At 47.4% G+C, this 18497-nt stretch overlaps 2 protein-coding genes across 2 annotated transcripts in view; both read right to left on the bottom strand.

The window, feature by feature from the left end:
• Positions 1–259: 259 nt before the first annotated feature.
• On the bottom strand, positions 260–18346 carry LOC310964186 (ATP-binding cassette sub-family E member 1). Its single transcript, XM_083937228.1, has 19 exons — positions 18215–18346; positions 16592–16725; positions 16187–16272; positions 15817–15914; positions 15165–15282; positions 13412–13549; positions 12551–12620; positions 11328–11424; positions 11152–11241; positions 10230–10351; positions 9814–9938; positions 8601–8697; positions 8188–8247; positions 7722–7780; positions 7332–7442; positions 6410–6552; positions 5037–5159; positions 4847–4958; positions 260–676 (listed from the first exon to the last, which is right to left on the bottom strand). Exons 2-19 carry the CDS (start codon positions 16692–16694, stop codon positions 629–631), a joined length of 1800 nt encoding a protein of 599 aa, XP_083793354.1. The 5' UTR covers positions 16695–16725; positions 18215–18346; the 3' UTR covers positions 260–628.
• The window catches only part of LOC310963915 (ATP-binding cassette sub-family E member 1-like), a gene marked incomplete at its 3' end in the record, with an annotated part of 12989 nt that continues 12694 nt past the window's right edge, over positions 18203–18497 (bottom strand). Inside the window, exon 16 of the mRNA XM_083936872.1 lies at positions 18203–18238. Coding sequence (XP_083792998.1) covers positions 18203–18238 — 36 coding nt within the window. The remainder of the gene's footprint in view (positions 18239–18497) is intronic.

Here is an 18497-nt window from a genome sequence, read left to right as displayed (position 1 = left end):
TGCTGAGTTCACTCGTGCTGGTTTCGTTGCGATCGGACGTCAGGAACCCTTTGATCTTAAACAATTGTGTGCTTTCAGCCTCGTTATCTGATGTGGGAGGAACTGGACCCGCTGCAGCTACGTAACATTCACACAGCAGCACAGATTTGAAGCCTTTGATGCGTAAATAAATAAATATATAAACAAAAACAGGTGATTTGAATGTGAAGTTGGTTAAATCACAGAAATGAAGACAGGACGTCGTCTGGGATCAGGTAGCTTCACTTTATTATCATTGGTTGTAAATGCATGAGTTAAAATACGCTGCTTAATGTTCCACAACGCCGCCGGCTCGTGAACGCAGCCCGGCGTGTTCAGGCCGACGACACAGAATGCAATTAAACGTTTCACAACATGGCGGCGGCTGCTGAACGCAGCCCGGTGCACGAGAGGCTGATGGGGTTGGAGATCTTTGAAGTTTCTTATGAGATTTGCTTTAAAACATTTCTGCTGTTTGTTGAACGCAGCCCGCTTGGATGTGTTGATGTTGGTCACGGCTGCGCGTTCGAACGCCACGCCACGCCGCGGTGATCGCCACGCCCCCTGAAGCCGCGGAGGAAAGTCACAGTTGGTCACGCAGGAAGTCGCCTTAGTCGTCCAGGAAGAAGTAGTTCCCACTCTTCTTCTGCTCCGTGTCCTGGAAACAGAGTTCAGCCGCGTTAGACAACTGTGAGGGTGTAGGGAAGGAAGTGAGGGTGTAGGGAAGGAAGTGAGGATGTAGGGAAGGAAGTGAGGATGTAGAGAAGGAAGTGAGGACTTAGTGAAGGAAGTGAGGATGTAGGGAAGGAAGTGAGGGTGTAGGGAAGGAAGTGAGGATGAAGTGAAGGAGGTGAGGGTGAAGGGAAGGAAGTGAGGGTGTAGGGAAGGAAGTGAGGATGAAGTGAAGGAGGTGAGGGTGAAGGGAAGGAAGTGAGGGTGTAGGGAAGGAAGTGAGGATGAAATGAAGGAAGTGAGGGTGTAGGGAAGGAAGTGAGGATGTAGTGAAGGAGGTGAGGGTGAAGGGAAGGAAGTGAGGGTGTAGGGAAGGAAGTGAGGACGTAGTTAAGGAAGTGAGGGTGTAGTGAAGGAAGTGAGGATGTAGAGAAGGAAGTGAGGATGAAATGAAGGAAGTGAGGATGTAGAGAAGGAAGTGAGGATGAAATGAAGGAAGTGAGGATGTAGTGAAGGAAGTGAGGATGAAATGAAGGAAGTGAGGATGTAGAAAAGGAAGTGAGGATGAAATGAAGGAAGTGAGGGTGTAGTGAAGGAAGTGAGGATGAAATGAAGGAAGTGAGGATGTAGAGAAGGAAGTGAGGATGTAGTGAAGGAAGTGAGGATGAAATGAAGGAAGTGAGGGTGTAGTGAAGGAAGTGAGGATGAAATGAAGGAAGTGAGGATGAAATAAAGGAAGTGAGGATGTAGTGCAGGAAGTGAGGATGAAATGAAGGAAGTGAGGATGTAGAGAAGGAAGTGAGGATGAAATGAAGGAAGTGAGGATGAAATAAAGGAAGTGAGGATGTAGTGCAGGAAGTGAGGATGAAATGAAGGAAGTGAGGATGAAATGAAGGAAGTGAGGATGTAGAGAAGGAAGTGAGGCTGAAATGAAGGAAGTGAGGCTGTAATGAAGGAAGTGAGGATGTAGGGAAGGAAGTGAGGATGTAGGGAAGGAAGTGAGGATGTAGTGAAGGAAGTGAGGATGTAGGGAAGGAAGTGAGGATGACGTGAAGGAAGTGAGGATGTAGTGAAGGAAGTGAGGATGAAGTGAAGGAAGTGAGGGTGTAGTGAAGGAAGTGAGGATGTAGAGAAGGAAGTGAGGATGTAGTGAAGGAAGTGAGGATGAAGTGAAGGAAGTGAGGGTGTAGGGAAGGAAGTGAGGATGAAATGAAGGAAGTGAGGATGTAGAGAAGGAAGTGAGGATGTAGTGAAGGAAGTGAGGATGAAATGAAGGAAGTGAGGGTGTAGTGAAGGAAGTGAGGATGAAATGAAGGAAGTGAGGATGAAATGAAGGAAGTGAGGATGTGGAGAAGGAAGTGAGGATGTAGTGCAGGAAGTGAGGATGAAATGAAGGAAGTGAGGATGAAATGAAGGAAGTGAGGCTGAAATGAAGGAAGTGAGGATGTAATGAAGGAAGTGAGGATGTAGGGAAGGAAGTGAGGATGTAGGGAAGGAAGTGAGGATGTAGTGAAGGAAGTGAGGATGTAGTGAAGGAAGTGAGGATGTAGGGAAGGAAGTGAGGATGACGTGAAGGAAGTGAGGATGTAGGGAAGGAAGTAAGGATGAAGTGAAGGAAGTGAGGGTGTAGTGAAGGAAGTGAGGATGTAGAGAAGGCAGTGAGGATGTAGTGAAGGAAGTGAGGATGAAATGAAGGAAGTGAGGGTGTAGGGAAGGAAGTGAGGATGTAGGGAAGGAAGTGAGGATGAAGTGAAGGAAGTGAGGATGTAGGGAAGGAAGTGAGGATGTAGGGAAGAAAGTGAGGATGTAGGGAAGGAAGTGAGGATGTAGGGAAGGAAGTGAGGATGTAGGGAAGGAAGTGAGGATGTAGGGAAGGAAGTGAGGATGTAATGAAGGAAGTGAGGATGTAGTGAAGGAAGTGAGGATGTAGGGAAGGAAGTGAGGATGTAGGGAAGGAAGTGAGGATGTAGTGAAGGAAGTGAGGATGTAGTGAAGGAAGTGAGGATGTAGGGAAGGAAGTGAGGATGACGTGAAGGAAGTGAGGATGTAGTGAAGGAAGTGAGGATGAAGTGAAGGAAGTGAGGGTGTAGTGAAGGAAGTGAGGATGTAGAGAAGGAAGTGAGGATGTAGTGAAGGAAGTGAGGATGAAGTGAAGGAAGTGAGGGTGTAGTGAAGGAAGTGAGGATGTAGTGAAGGACGTGAGGATGTAGTGAAGGAAGTGAGGATGAAATCAAGGAAGTGAGGGTGTAGTGAAGGAAGTGAGGATGAAATGAAGGAAGTGAGGATGTAATGAAGGAAGTGAGGATGTAGTGAAGGAAGTGAGGATGAAGTGAAGGAAGTGAGGATGAAATGAAGGAAGTGAGGATGTAGAAAAGGAAGTGAGGATGAAATGAAGGAAGTGAGGCTGAAATGAAGGAAGTGAGGATGAAATGAAGGAAGTGAGGATGTAGTGAAGGAAGTGAGGATGAAATGAAGGAAGTGAGGATGTAGGGAAGAAAGTGAGGATGTAGGGAAGGAAGTGAGGATGTAGGGAAGGAAGTGAGGGTGTAGGGACGGAAGTGAGGATGTAGGGAAGGAAGTGAGGATGAAGTGAAGGAAGTGAGGGTGTAGGGAAGGAAGTGAGGATGTAGGGAAGGAAGTGAGGATGTAATGAAGGAAGTGAGGATGAAATGAAGGAAGTGAGGATGTAGGGAAGGAAGTGAGGGTGTAGGGAAGGAAGTGAGGATGTAGGGAAGGAAGTGAGGATGTAGGGAAGGAAGTGAGGATGTAGGGAAGGAAGTGAGGATGTAGGGAAGTAAGTGAGGATGTAGGGAAGTAAGTGAGGATGTAGGGAAGGAAGTGAGGATGTAATGAAAGAAGTGAGGATGTAGTGAAGGAAGTGAGGATGTAATGAAGGAAGTGAGGATGTAATGAAGGAAGTGAGGATGTAGGGAAGAAAGTGAGGATGTAGGGAAGGAAGTGAGGATGTAATGAAGGAAGTGAGGATGTAGTGAAGGAAGTGAGGATGTAGGGAAGGAAGTGAGGATGTAGGGAAGGAAGTGAGGATGAAATGAAGGAAGTGAGGATGTAGTGAAGGAGGTGAGGATGTAGAGAAGGAAGTGAGGATGTAATAAAGGAAGTGAGGATGTAGGGAAGGAAGTGAGGATGTAGGGAAGGAAGTGAGGATGAAATGAAGGAAGTGAGGATGTAGTGAAGGAAGTGAGGATGAAATGAAGGAAGTGAGGATGAAATGAAGGAAGTGAGGATGTAGGGAAGGAAGTGAGGGTGTAGGGAAGGAAGTGAGGATGTAGGGAAGGAAGTGAGGATGTAGGGAAGTAAGTGAGGATGTAGGGAAGTAAGTGAGGATGTAGGGAAGTAAGTGAGGATGTAGGGAAGGAAGTGAGGATGTAATGAAAGAAGTGAGGATGTAGTGAAGGAAGTGAGGATGTAATGAAGGAAGTGAGGATGTAATGAAGGAAGTGAGGATGTAGGGAAGGAAGTGAGGATGTAGGGAAGGAAGTGAGGATGTAATGAAGGAAGTGAGGATGTAGTGAAGGAAGTGAGGATGTAGGGAAGGAAGTGAGGATGTAGGGAAGGAAGTGAGGATGAAATGAAGGAAGTGAGGATGTAGTGAAGGAGGTGAGGATGTAGAGAAGGAAGTGAGGATGTAATAAAGGAAGTGAGGATGTAGGGAAGGAAGTGAGGATGTAGGGAAGGAAGTGAGGATGAAATGAAGGAAGTGAGGATGTAGTGAAGGAAGTGAGGATGTAATAAAGGAAGTGAGGATGTAGGGAAGGAAGTGAGGATGTAGGGAAGGAAGTGAGGATGAAATGAAGGAGGTGAGGACGTAGTGAAGGAAGTGAGGAAGTAGTGAAGGAAGTGAGGGTGTAGTAAAGCAAGTGAGGAAGTAGTGAAGGAAGTGAGGATGAAGTGAAGGAAGTGAGGATGTAGTGAAGGAAGTAAGGATGTAGTGAAGGAAGTAAGGATGTAGTGAAGGAAGTGAGGATGTAGTGAAGGAAGTGAGGATGTAGTGAAGGAAGTGAGGATGTAGTGAAGGAAGTGAGGATGAAATGATGGAAGTGAGGATGTAGTGAAGGAAGTGAGGATGTAGTGAAGGAAGTGAGGATGTAGTGAAGGAAGTGAGGATGTAGTGAAGGAAGTGAGGCGTGAATCGCACCTTGATGGAGTTGTGCTTGTTGATGCGCGGCCTGAAGTTGTTGGGGTCTCGTCTGAAGGTGATTTCCAGCAGCGACAGGAAGCGGTTCATCCCCGCCAGCAGACCCTGAGGACTGACGGACGCAGAGGACACGGTTAACTCGTGGTCATGGTGACGTACGTGAACACTGAAGGGCTGAGGCGCGTCTTACGTGTTGGCCACGGTGCTCCTGGAAGGAATACCGTCGAACACGATGACTCTGTCGGCGAGGTACGTCGCCATGATGAAGTCGTGCTCCACCACGAACGCCGTCTTCTTGGCGTGGAGGATGTACCTGCGGAGAGAGACGCCAGAGTCAGACGGACACACGGACATGATGTGAGGGAAGGAGGAAAGGAAATGAGGAAAGGAAGGAGGATGTGAGAGAGTTGGAGGAAAGAGTGAGGAATGGGGGAGAAAGCGAGGGAGAGGGAGAAGAGAGGGAGGGAAGGAAAAGAGGGAGGAAGGAAGTGAGATTGAAGTGAGGATGTAGTGAAGGAAGTGAGGATGAAGGAGGTGAGGATGAGGGAGGTGAGGATGAAGGAGGCGAGGATGAAGAAGTTGAGGATGAAGGAGGTGAGGATGAAGAAGTTGAGGATGAAGGAGATGAGGATGAAGAAGTTGAGGACGAAGGGGGTGAGAATGAAGGGGGTGAGGATGAAGGAGGTAAGGAAGGAAGGAGGTGAGGAGGTGAGGATGAAGGAAGTGAGAATGAAGGGGGTGAGGATAAAGGAGGTGAGAATGAAGGGGGTGAGGATGAAGGGGGTGAGAATGAAGGGGGTGAGGATAAGGAAGTGAGAATGAAGGGGGTGAGGATAAAGGAGGTGAGAATGAAGGGGGTGAGAATGAAGGGGGTGAGGATAAAGGAGGTGAGAATGAAGGGGGTGAGGATAAAGGAGGTGAGAATGAAGGGGGTGAGGATAAAGGAGGTGAGAATGAAGGGGGTGAGGATAAAGGAGGTGAGAATGAAGGGGGTGAGGATAAAGGAGGTGAGAATGAAGGGGGTGAGAATGAAGGGGGTGAGGATAAAGGAGGTGAGAATGAAGGGGGTGAGGATAAAGGAGGTGAGAATGAAGGGGGTGAGGATAAAGGAGGTGAGAATGAAGGGGTGAGGATGAAGGAGGTAAGGAAGGAAGGAGGTGAGGATGAAGGAAGTGAGGATGAAGGAGGTGAGGACACGGGTGTGTGTGTCCTTGGGCATGTATGTGTGTGTCCTTGGGGATGTGTGTGTGTGTGAGTCCTTAAGCTTGTGTGTGTATCTGTGTGTGTGTGTGTGCGTGCGTCTGTGTGCGTGTGTCGGGCTTGTGTGTGTGTGTCTCTGTGTGTGTGTGTGTATGTGTATGTGCGTGTGTATCTGTGTGTGTGTCTGTGTGTGTCTCTGTGTGTGTGTGTGTGTGTCTCTGTGTGTGTGTGCGTGTGTGTCTCTCTGTGTGTATGTGTGTGTCTCTCTGTGTCTCTCTCTCTGCGTGTGTGTGTGTGTCTCTCTGTGTGCGTGTGTGTGTGTGTGTCTCTCTCTGCGTGCGTGTGTGTGTGTGTGTGTCTCACCTCTTGATGACCCTGGCAGCCATCAGCCTCTGCTCTGAGTCCAGGTAGGCCGACGGCTCGTCGATGAGGTAAACGTCCGCTGGTTTCCCCAAACACAGCGTCAGAGCCACTCGCTGCAGCTCTCCCCCCGACAGGTTCTGCACCTGAGGGGGAGACGGGGGGAGGGAGAGGGGGGGGGGGGGAGGGATGGAGAGGAGAGGGGGGGGGGGGGAGAGAGAGGAGAGGAGAGGAGAGAGGGGTGAGTCACTGCGTCCACAGGCAGGAAGGGTGCTGGAGGTGGAAAACGTACACTTTTCCTTCCTTCCTCCTTTTTCCTCCCTCCCCTCTTTTCCTTCCCTCCCTCCCTCACTTCCTCTTCCTTCCTCCCTCTCTCCTTTTCCTTCCTTCCTCCCTCTCTCACTTTTCCTTCCTCCCTCCCTCCCTCCCTTTTCCTTCCTCCCTCCCTCCCTCCCTTTTCCTTCCTTCCTCCCTCACATTTCCTTCCTTCCTCCCTCTCTCTCTCTCTTCCTTCCTCCCTTCCTCCCTTTTCCTTCCTCCCTCTCTCACTTTTCCTTCCTCCCTCCCTCCCTCCCTTTTCCTCCATTCCTCCCTCACTTTTCCTTCCTTCCTCCCTCTGTCACATTTCCTTCCTTCCTCCCTCCCTCACTTTTCCTTCCTTCCTCCCTCTCTCACTTTTCCTTCCTTCCTCCCTCCCTTTTCCTTCCTTCCTCCCTCCCTCCCTCACTTTCCTTCCCATCCTCCCTCACTTTCCTTCCTCACTCTCTTTACTTCCTCCCCCCTCATTTTGTCCTTCCTCCCTCCCTCTCTCCCTTTTCCTTTGCTCCCTCCCCTCCTTTCCTTCCTCCTTCACTTTTCTTCCCCCCCTCCCTCCCTTTTCCTCCCTCCCTCCCTTCCCCCCCCCCCCCCCAGCGTGCGTCCTTACGTCCTGGTCGATGATGCTCTCGATCTGCATCGGCTTCATGACGTCGGTGATGAACTGAGGGTGAGTGTAGGCGTCTCTGATCTTCTCATGCAGCAGAGCTCTGACACTGCCCTGCAACACACACACACACACACACACACACACACACACACACACACACACACACACACACACACACACACACACACACACACACACACACACACACACACACACACACACACACACACACACACACACACACACACACACACACACACACACACACACACACACACACACACACACACACACACACACACACACACACACAGTAAGTAAATGAATAAATAAATAAAGTTAAATATTAAAAACTTTATTATTTATTAAATTGAAATTAAAGAAACAAACCTTGAACTTGGGGCTGATGGTCTGAGGCTTGTAGCTCACGTTCAGGATGGGAACCTCACCTGGAGGAGAGAGCGCAGGTGAGTGTGTGTGTGAGTGTGTGTGTGAGAGAGAGAGAGAGAGAGAGAGTGAGTGTGTGTGTGTGAGTGTGTAAGTGTGTGTGTGTCTATGTGTGTGAGAGAGAGAGAAAGAGAGAGAGAGTGTGTGTGTCTGAGTGTGTGCAAGAGAGTGTGTGTGTGTGTATGTTTGTCTGTGTGTGTGTGTGTGTGTGTATGTTTGTCTGTGTGTGTGTGTGTGTGTGTATGTTTGAGTGTGTGTCTGTGTGAGTGAGTGAGTGAGTGAGTGAGTGTGTGTGTGTGTGTGTGTGTGTTTGTCTGTGTTTGTGTGTGTGTGTGTGATTGTCTGTGTTTGTGTGTGTGTCTGTCTGAGTGAGTGTGACAGTGTGTGTGTCTCTGTGTGTGTGTCTCACCTCCAGAGTCAGGTTTGAGTCCTCCCGCCAACATCCTGATGAAGGTGGTCTTCCCCGTGCCTGCAGACACACAAACACACAAATGTTAAACTGAGACGCCGTATTTCTGAAACCGCATGTTTCACAGAAGAGAGCGACAACACGTCACATAAGAGGCCACGCCCCCTCAGACGACCGCCGTGTTCTGGGGGCGCGAGTACGAAAAACAGGAGAAATTTGAGCCCTTTCTCTGACGTGTGGTCGAACAGACGCCACAACAACACGGAGAACTAGAGTCGAAACTTTTATCCAGATGTGAAGAAGAAGAACGCGGCGCAGGAAATGACCTGTGCACGCGCTGACACTGCACTTTCTCACACGCACACACACACACACACACACACACACACACACAGATCGGAGTGTCTTCTCACCGTTCTCCCCGAGCATCACCATGATCTCAGAGTCCGTGAACTCCCCCTCTTTGATCTCCAGAGTGAACTCGCCCATCGTCTTCACCATCTCTGGGTACTGGACCACAACAACAACAACAATGACATCATCAACAACAACAATGATGACATCATCAACAACAACAACAACAGAAACGCATGTGCAGCGTGTCTGTCAGGCAGGAAATGAACTAACCAAAGACAGACAATGAGGATGCATTAACACTGATTGTCTCTGATGCATTAACAGCGTAACGTGTCCGTCCCTCAGCTGAGCAGCGCCGGGAGCTCCCCGTCTGTGGAGGACAGGGTTGCCGGTGCTGCGGTCGGGCTGGGGGACAGGTGCACTGCTCTCACACACCAATGACTCAAGCACCTCCAACTGTGCAGCCAGCAAGCTGCTGAGGAGCTCTGCGCCGAGCACAGCGCCCTCCAGAGGTGGATCTAAGGAGCGTGTTGGTTCACATCCAAGCGCCTCCCTCCCTCCCTCACCTGGTAGTGCCGGAGCCTCTTCACTTCCTCCCTCCCTCTCTCTCTCTCTCCCCCTCCCTCACCTGGTAGTGCCTGAGTCTCCTCCCTCCCTCTCTCTCCCTCCCTCCCTCACCAGGTAGTGCCGGAGCCTCTTCCCTTCCTCCCTCCCTCTCTTTTCCTCCCTCCCTCCCTCCCTCACCTGGTAGTGCCGGAGCCTCTTCCCTTCCTCCCTCCCTCTCTTTTCCTCCCTCCCTCCCTCCCTCACCTGGTAGTGCCGGAGCCTCTTCACTTCCTTCCTCCCTCCCTCCCTCTCTCTCCCTCCCTCCCTCACCTGGTAGTGCCGGAGCCTCTTCACTTCCTCCCTCCCTCTCTCTCCCTCCCTCCCTCACCTGGTAGTGCCTGAGCCTCTTCACTTCCTCCCTCCCTCCCTCACCTGGTAGTGCCTGAGCCTCTTCACTCCCTTCCTCCCTCCCCTCTCTCTCCCTCCCTCACCTGGTAGTGCCGGAGCCTCTTCACTTCCTCCCTCCCTCCCTCTCTCCCTCCCTCACCTGGTAGTGCCTGAGTCTCCTCCCTCCCTCGCCAGGTAGTGCTGGAGCCTCTTCACTTCCTCCCTCCCTCTCTCTCTCTCCCTCCCTCCCTCACCAGGTAGTGCCGGAGCCTCTTCACTTCCTCCCTCCCTCTCTCTCCCTCCCTCCCTCTCCCCCCCCCCCCCCCCCTCCCTCACCAGGTAGTGCCGGAGCCTCTTCACTTCCTCCTCGTTCGCCGTCTCTGCGACCTTAAACACCAGCGAGGTCTCACGAAACCTGAGGTTCTCCGTGGGAACGTAACCGTCCAGGAAGATGTTGATGCCTGCAGAGGAGGAGGAGAAGAAGAGGAGGAGGAGGAGAAGAAGAGGAGGAGGAGGAGAAGGAAGAGGAGGAGGAGAAGAAGGAAGAGGAGGAGGAGAAGAAGAGGAGGAGGAGGAGGAGGAGGAGAAGAAGTTAGGTACTGGGTGTCTGAAGCATCCCTTCTGTCGTCTCTTGTGTGTGTGTGTGAAAGTGTGTGAGAGAGTGTAAGTATGTGTGTGTAAGTGTGTGAGAGAGTGTAAGTGTGTGTGTGAGTGTGTATGTTTCTGTGTGTGTGTGTGTGTGTGTGAGAGACCTTCTCGGACGCTGAAGGGCATGGTGACGACGCCGTACGCACTGGGGACGCCGTACAGACAGCAGATGAAGTCAGACAGGTAATCCAACACACTCAGGTCGTGCTCCACCACGATGATGTACCTGACACACACACACACACACACACACACACACACACACACACACACACAACCACACACACACACACACACAGAGACAGACAGACAGACAGACAGAGAGTAAGTTAGTTGATTAGTGTGTGTGTCTTCAGACAGGTGTGTGTTGCTAGTCGGAGAGGCTTTATAGTTTTTGACCGCTATCTCTTTTCCTCCCTCCCTCCTCCTTTCTCCCTTTTCCTCCAACAACAGAAACGCATGTACAGCGTGTCTGTCAGGCAGGAAATGAACTAAACCAAAGACAGACGATGAGGATGACTAAACAGCGTAACGTGTCCGTCCCTCAGCTGAGCAGCGCCGGGAGCTCCCCGTCTGTGGAGGACAGGGTTGCCGGTGCTGCGGTCGGGCTGGGGGACAGGTGCACTGCTCTCACACACCAATGACTCAAGCACCTCCAACTGTGCAGCCAGCAAGCTGCTGAGGAGCTCTGCGCGGAGCACAGCGCCCTCCAGAGGTGGATCTAAGGAGCGTGTTGGTTCACATCCATCCGCCTCCCTCCCTCCCTCCCTCACCTGGTAGTGCCTGAGCCTCTTCACTTCCTCCCTCCCTCTCTCTCTCTTCCTCCATCCCTCCCTCCCTCTTTTTTCCTCCCTCTCTTTTCCTCCCTCCCTCCTGTTCTGTTATATTGTGTCTGTTATAGAAACAGCATTTTAATAAAGAAGAAGTCCTGTTTAAGTAAACAGGATCTTTATTTATTTATTATTTTTATGCGTGGTATCAAGTCAAACGCTAGCGCGTGAGCGTGAGGCGTGTGCGCGGCGTTACCTGTCCGGGGTGATGAGCGAGCGGATGGTGATGGCGGCCTTCAGCCTCTGTTTCACGTCCAGGTAACTGGACGGCTCGTCGAACATAAAGCTGCGGCGACAGAGAGACAAAAACGTCAGCGTGAGGCGTTCGGGTGTTCCCGGTTAAACTCAGCTTCCTGTTTCCTGTTCGCTCACATGTCGGCTCTCTGGATGCAGACGACGGCGCAGGCGAACCGCTGCAGCTCGCCTCCCGACAGATCCTCCACGTTCCTCTCTCGCAGGTGAGTCAGATCTGCCCGGCAACAACAACAAACAGCCAATCACAAGCAGCGCAGTTTTAAACGCATGTACAGCGTCTGTGTCAGGCAGGAAATGAACTAAACCAAAGACAGACGATGAGGATGACTAAACAACGAATGTCTCTGATGCATTAACAGTGTAACGTGTCCGTCCCTCAGCTGTGCAGCGCCGGGAGCTCCCCGTCTGTGGAGGACGGGGTTGCCGGTGCTGCGGTCGGGCTGGGGGACAGGTGCACTGCTCTCACACACCAATGACTCAAGCACCTCCAACTGTGCAGCCAGCAAGCTGCTGAGGAGCTCTGCGCCGAGCACAGCGCCCTCCAGAGGTGGATCTAAGGAGCGTGTTGGTTCACATCCAAGCGTATTATTTTACCTTAAAGTGGAATTCCAGCACAAAGTCACCACAGGGTGTTTTCCACTTACACTTATCAAATAAGCCATCGAGACATTTTCTGAGACAGCCGGACGTGGCTAACAGTGATTAGCTCGGGGCAGCACGGTGAAGGCATTCAAAGGTCTTTTTTAACCACTAATGCTGCTGAAAATAACAGCAAACCTCTGCAGCAGCATGAGAAGAGTCCCTACACACACAGAAAAGCATCATCAGCGTCGTCAGTGAAGCCAGAGTTTATTAAAGAGTGTTTTAAAGACTTACCTACTGGCCCCTGTACCAGCTCCTCTCATAGTAAAGTCCATTACAGTGGAAGGAGCCCATTGCTGCCTTGTTGTGTGTGTAGGGACTCTTCTCATGCTGCTGCAGAGGTTTGCTGTTATTTTCAGCAGCATTAGTGGTTAAAAAAGACCTTTGAATGCCTTCACCGTGCTGCCCCGAGCTAACCACTGTTAGCCACGTCCGGCTGTTAGCATCTCACCTGGATTTCTCCATTAAAAGTTCATACACAAAAAAAACTGTCTCCATGGTGTATTTGATGAATGAAAGTGCTGAAGAAGACCCTGGGATGATTTTGCGTCTGAGTTCATCCGAACACGACACAGACTCTTTATTCTGGGAACTTTCAACCCCTTGGACGAGCCCCCACAACGGTTTTATAAGTTCTAATTGATTTCCTGTTTTTCTATTGTAAAACATATGTGTGTGTGTGTGTGTGTGTGTGTTACCTAGCTGGTCACAGACGATGCTCTGTGTGTTCGTGTCGTCTTTCCTGCTCAGGATGGCCCCGACTGACCCCTGCATTAGAACAACAACAACAACATCATCAGAGGACGAACAAGTATTTAAATGTTTTGTTTTAAAGGAGTTGAACTCGACTTTTCTCTCTTGTTTCGTTATTTTTCACGTATTCGGGTGCGAGTGTCTTTAAGTAGAAGAACCAAACTGTGAAAATACTTTGTTTAAATCAAAGTTCTGCGCTAAAAACTGAGTAAAAGTACAAATTAAAGTGAGTATCGCAAACATGTACCGTATCCTCCGCTCTATAAGTTGCACCTAAAAACCTTCAAATGTCTCCAAAGCCGACAGTGCGTCTTATAATGCGGTGCTCCTTATATATGGACCAATATTGAGCCACAACAGGTCTCCAACTACGGTGAGCAGCCGCCGACTCTATTTTCCCCCGTAGAAGAAGTAACGCGCGGTGCATGTTGAGACATACGACTGCGTGAAGCGTGCCGTTTCATTTCCATGTGTGTGTTTGTGTAAAGAGCCCAAAATGGCTCCTGTTAAGAGACACGCTTACGACGCAGAGTTTACACTCAAGGCCATTAGTCACGCAGTAGAACACGGGAACAGAGCAGCAGTCAGAGAGTTGAACATGAACCAATCAATGGTGCCGAAGTGGAGGAAGCAACAAGACGACCTCCCCTGACTGTGTTGTTGATGTTCCCTTTAGCGCAGCTCCATCTAATGGATGCAGAACGTAACCCCAGCCTCCACTGTAGCGTCTGTTCTCTGCTCCTTATATATCAGTACTTGCGTTACTTTCCCCGGCGCCGTGAACAGGAAGTGTAAAGCGCGTTCACCTTGACGGTCTTTGGGATCTGGTCCACGTACTGCGGCTTGACGATGGCCCGCAGGTCGTCCTCCAGGATTTTGGTGAAATAGTTCTGCAGCTCAGATCCTCTGAAGTAGGTCAGGATCTCCTGCCAGTCTGGAGGGTTCTGGGGGAGGAAGTCACACTTCAATCAACGTATGTACGACGTTTAACAAACACATGATGGCGCCTGGGTGGAGCGCACAGGAGGCAGGAGTTGACACGTTATTTCGACCAACGCAGACCATGTTCTGGTTCAGTGTTTTTTCAACTTGTGAAACTTCTCAGAACCTGTGAGGTTTTCCACGGCGACAGAGCCGCGCCATTAGTTCAAATTTGGTTTCTCACTCTCCCACGCGTCGACTCGACAAGACAAAGACACAATACTGACGAGAAAACGTTTATTTTTCAATTTCTATTAATTATTTATTTTACTATTTTTTATTATTTTGCTTAATTTTTTTTATTTTACTATTTTTTATTATTTTGCTTAATTTTTATTTATTTGACTTTTTTATTATTTTGCTTAATTTTTATTTATTTTACTATTTTTTATTATTTTGCTTAATTTTTATTTATTTTACTATTTTTTATTATTTTGCTTAATTTTTTATTTATTTTACTATTTTTTATTATTTTGCTTAAATTTTATTTATTTTACTATTCTTTATTATTTTTGCTTTTTTTTCCTCATTATTTTCTATAATTTTTATAATATATATTATTTTTTCCTCTCCATTTTCACTACTTTCTTATTTATTTTTTAATTATTATTTATTTTACAATTTTTTATTATTATTTTTGGTTAATTTTTATGTAATTTGGTCATTATTTTATTATTTTATTTTTCCTCCCCATTTTCACTATTTTCTTATTTATTAAATTTTTAATCATTTATTTTGCTATTTTTTAAAAATTATTTTTGCTTAATTTTTATTTTTTCCTCATCATTATTATTATTATTATAATTATTATTATTATTGTAGTTTATTTTTTCTGATTTGCGTCTTTCCAGGAAACGTCAGAATCAAGTGACGGCAGCTGTGTTCAATGACACAGACATGTGCATGTTGGTATTTGCTCGCAGGGCTGTTAATCAGGGGCCGACGCCTTTTACAAGGTCAAATTCCAGCACTTTTCTGCACTTTCATGGTTTATTTTCAAGCTTTTCCAGAGCCTCACAACTGTGGTGAACAACATATTTCTACAAATGCATATAAATATTTAAAGTGATTATTTAATCTTTGTTTTTTCCATTAAAATCACGTTGAAAGAGACGGTGTTACGCTATAAACACCAAAAATGTCTCATAACACCAGAGGGATAAGAAGTCAAATCATATTTCTAAAGCTTTGTTTAAGAAACGGAGACAATTTCACGCATTTTTTAAGTATTTTATCCTAAATTTAAGCACTTTTCAAGGATTTCGAGCACCTGAACGAACCCTGGGGTAGAACTATTGAGCATAACTGTGAAAAAACATCATTAAAACTTCATTAATTATTAATAATTATATAATTATTAATCGGTGTTTCTGAGACAATTTAAAGACTTTTATTAACTCTAAGTGTTTAATGACGAACATGAAACTGCAGCTGAGTTTAAACAGACTTTTACAAACTGAAAAACTTCCCATGGCAGGAAGCAAAAGCAGCGACGGAGCGGTTGAAACAGAGCCGCTCCGCCCGCCCGTTATCTCGTCGCCGCAGCAACTGAAGCGTATCACAGAGAAACACACTCACGTCGAACCGGCCCAGGTTGGGTTTCTGTTTGCCGGCCAGGATCTTCAGAGCCGTGGACTTGCCGATACCGTTGGTCCCCACCAGCCCCAGGACCTCACCGGGCCGGGGGATCGGCAGCCTGCACGCCACAGGACACAGAGTTATAGCAAACACACACACGGCAACGCAACGTGTCAGTGATGTGCAGCAGAAAAGACTCGCTCCCCAGCCTGGAAGAACTGTACAGCTCTCGGCGTCTTAGTCGGGCTAAAAACATTCTGAGGGATTCGTCCCACCCAAACCACCCACACTTTGAGTTATTGGCTTTGGGCAAACGTTTCAGTTCTCTTAGGACGCCCTCCCACTGTGCCTCCGTCCCGTGCCCCGTGCTTTAGGGTCCTTGTCCCCCCCTCCAGGCCCGTTTGTACTCACACTACCTGGGCCTCGGTGAATGCTTCTTGCCTGCCTGCCGCTCCTAGACGCGGTACGGTTGCACTCTCACTGGTCAAAGGAACCAGACTTTAGCCGTGAAACGTGCTGGGGCACGGTACGGAGGCACAGCGGGAGTGCGCCCTGAATGCTCGTACGAAAAGACTGAAGAACAGTTTTTATCCAAAAGCGATTAAAAACAGATCCTGGAGCAGTGTGTTGTGTTTTTTTTGCGGCGGCGTACCGGTGCAGCTTGAAAGAGTTGGCGCAGTATCTGTGTGTGGTCTCCTTCTCCAGGTTGCTCGGCAGGTTGACGATCGACAAAGCTCCAAACGGACATTTCTGCAACGACACAGAGGACGAACAATTACAGAAACATGGAAACAAGAATCAGGAAGAGGAGCAATTAAAGAAACAGGAATCAGGAACTCTCCCCTCATTTCAGTTTTATTTTATTTCACTATTTTTTATTATTTTGCCTCGAATTTATTCACTCATTAATATCTTTATTGTTTATTTTTCTTATCTCCATTTCCACTATTTGCTTATTTATTTTTCATTGAATCTTTATATTTATTTATTTTACTATGTTTTATAAATACTCGTGTCTGTACCTTGATGCAGATGCCGCAGCCGATGCACAGAGACTCTGAGATCCAGACGATCTTACTCTGTGGAGTCACCTCGATGCACAGTTTACCTGCAGACACACACACACACGCGCGCACACGCACAGAGACACACACACACACAGACGTGCGCACACACACACACAGATAGAGAGAGAAACACACACACACACACACGCACAGAGACACACACAGCCACAGAGAGAGAGACACACACACACAGAGAGAGACGCACACACACAGAGAGAGAGAGAGACACACACAGAGATAGAGACACACACAGAGAGAGACACACACACACACAGAGAGAGACGCGCACACACACACACAGTCAGTGATGTCCCAGTGGAGCGGGCTCTGCACGTGGACCCCGGCGGCCCCGTCACTCACCCATGCGGACCACCGGGCAGCTCTTCTTGCACTCCTGACGACATTTCTTGGGTTTGCACTTGTCGTGGTTGACGATGGCGATCCTGGTGTTTTTATCCGCCATGACGCAGCACGGGGACGACGCACGCTCGCACCTGAGCCACAGACACACAGACACACACACACACACACACACACACGGGGTCAACGGGACGACAGGGGTGAACACTGCAGATGGGTGTTAATGCAAACACTCGCTGAAGAACGCCAATAAAGTAAATCAGGTCAAATATTCTTAAACACTGACGCACATTTCATCATTTTACTTCCATTAATATTATTATTTCCATTATTATATTGATAATTATAATGATTAAAAAATTATAATAACGACAATAATATCATTAATAATTTAAAAAATATTGAAAAATGATTAAATAATAATAATGGAAATAATAATACATATTTACATATTTTAATGTGCATTTAAAGTCAAAATAATAGAAATTCAAAGGGACTTTGGCTTTAAACGGATTTATTTCAGATTAAAACTTATTATTGAAACGTCGTGACACACTTTTAAATTAAGTTTTAATAAATTAAACGAATAAATAAATAAATGCAGAAATAAATAAATACATGTAGAAATAAAAGAAATGCTTAAAAAAATAGATGTATGAATAAATAAAAAGCTTAACATTTGTTTCTTGATTTTTGTTCAGCTACATTTATTTATTACTGTATTTGTGTCCACGTGTTAATGAGGCAGGAACTCCTAGTTACACATTTATTCCTTTATTTACTTATACATGTAATTATTAATTTCTGTATTAATACATTTATTTACCCATTCATTTCTGTATTTATATATTGATTGCTTTATTCCTTTAATTACTTATACATGTATTAATGTATTTACACATTTATTTATTACTTTATTTATTTACACATTTATTTATTTATTTACACATTTATTTTATGGACTTATTCGTTCAATCATCACGAATTTACACACTTATGTATTCATTTATTTATAGATTTATTAATTGATATTTAACACACACACACACACACACACACACACACACACACACACACACACCAGTTTAAACACATAAGAATAAAAATAAAGCTCAGTGTGTTTTGCTCTGGAGCAACGTGACGGGCGGTGGCGAGCAGCAAACTCGGGTTTGTCCTTAAATAACCTGCTGGTCTGTGACTCATTCATGCGCCGAATCCACCACCAGACCCTTAAACACCACTACACATCTCCACCCGTCAGCCTGAGTGTTTAAATGTGTGTTTAAGTGGAATTAACTCTTAAATTAGCAGGTTTCTGAACGGACTCTGGTGAAGCGTGATTTGGATAAAGCGTCACATTTTCAGGGCTGGACTCAAACAGCGACAGTGTCCAAAACTTAACTTTAAACCTATAAATGACGCCTCAAAAGGTTAAAATAAGGCTTTAATTCACCGTGAATAGCTTTAAAAGTGAGCTAACTGTTAGCTTAACACTGGGATCCGACATTAGCAGCGGAGGCCCCGCACTTTGACAGCTGCTCCATTCGGGAACATCGCTCGTTTTTGGGGCAACAAAACCCCGAAAAAGAGCCTAAAATCCGGGGCGATAAGTTAGAAACTCACCCCTCTTCGGGTCCCGGTACCCGGCTGGGAGAAAAACAGTCGACAAACGACGTTCAGACACAAATAATTGCGGGTAAAAGTTCTTTTTTCCCCCAACGGTCGCGACAGCAACGTGTTCCTCTCCTGGACGCCGGCTGCAAAGATGGCGGGAGCGACGCAAAACAGCACGCGACGGCTCTCCGCTCTGACGTCATTCAAAAGCGCCGCCATCCGGGCTGTTAAAAAAAAGTGGGAGATTCGAGCAAAACCAAAGATTTCTACTTGATTTGAGTGAAACGGACTC

This window comes from Echiichthys vipera (assembly GCF_963691815.1).
Source record: "Echiichthys vipera genome assembly, chromosome: 22".
NCBI lineage: Eukaryota > Metazoa > Chordata > Actinopteri > Perciformes > Trachinidae > Echiichthys > Echiichthys vipera.
The sequence above is the reverse complement of the archived record's forward strand: the minus strand, read 5'-3'. Positions and strand labels throughout refer to the sequence as shown.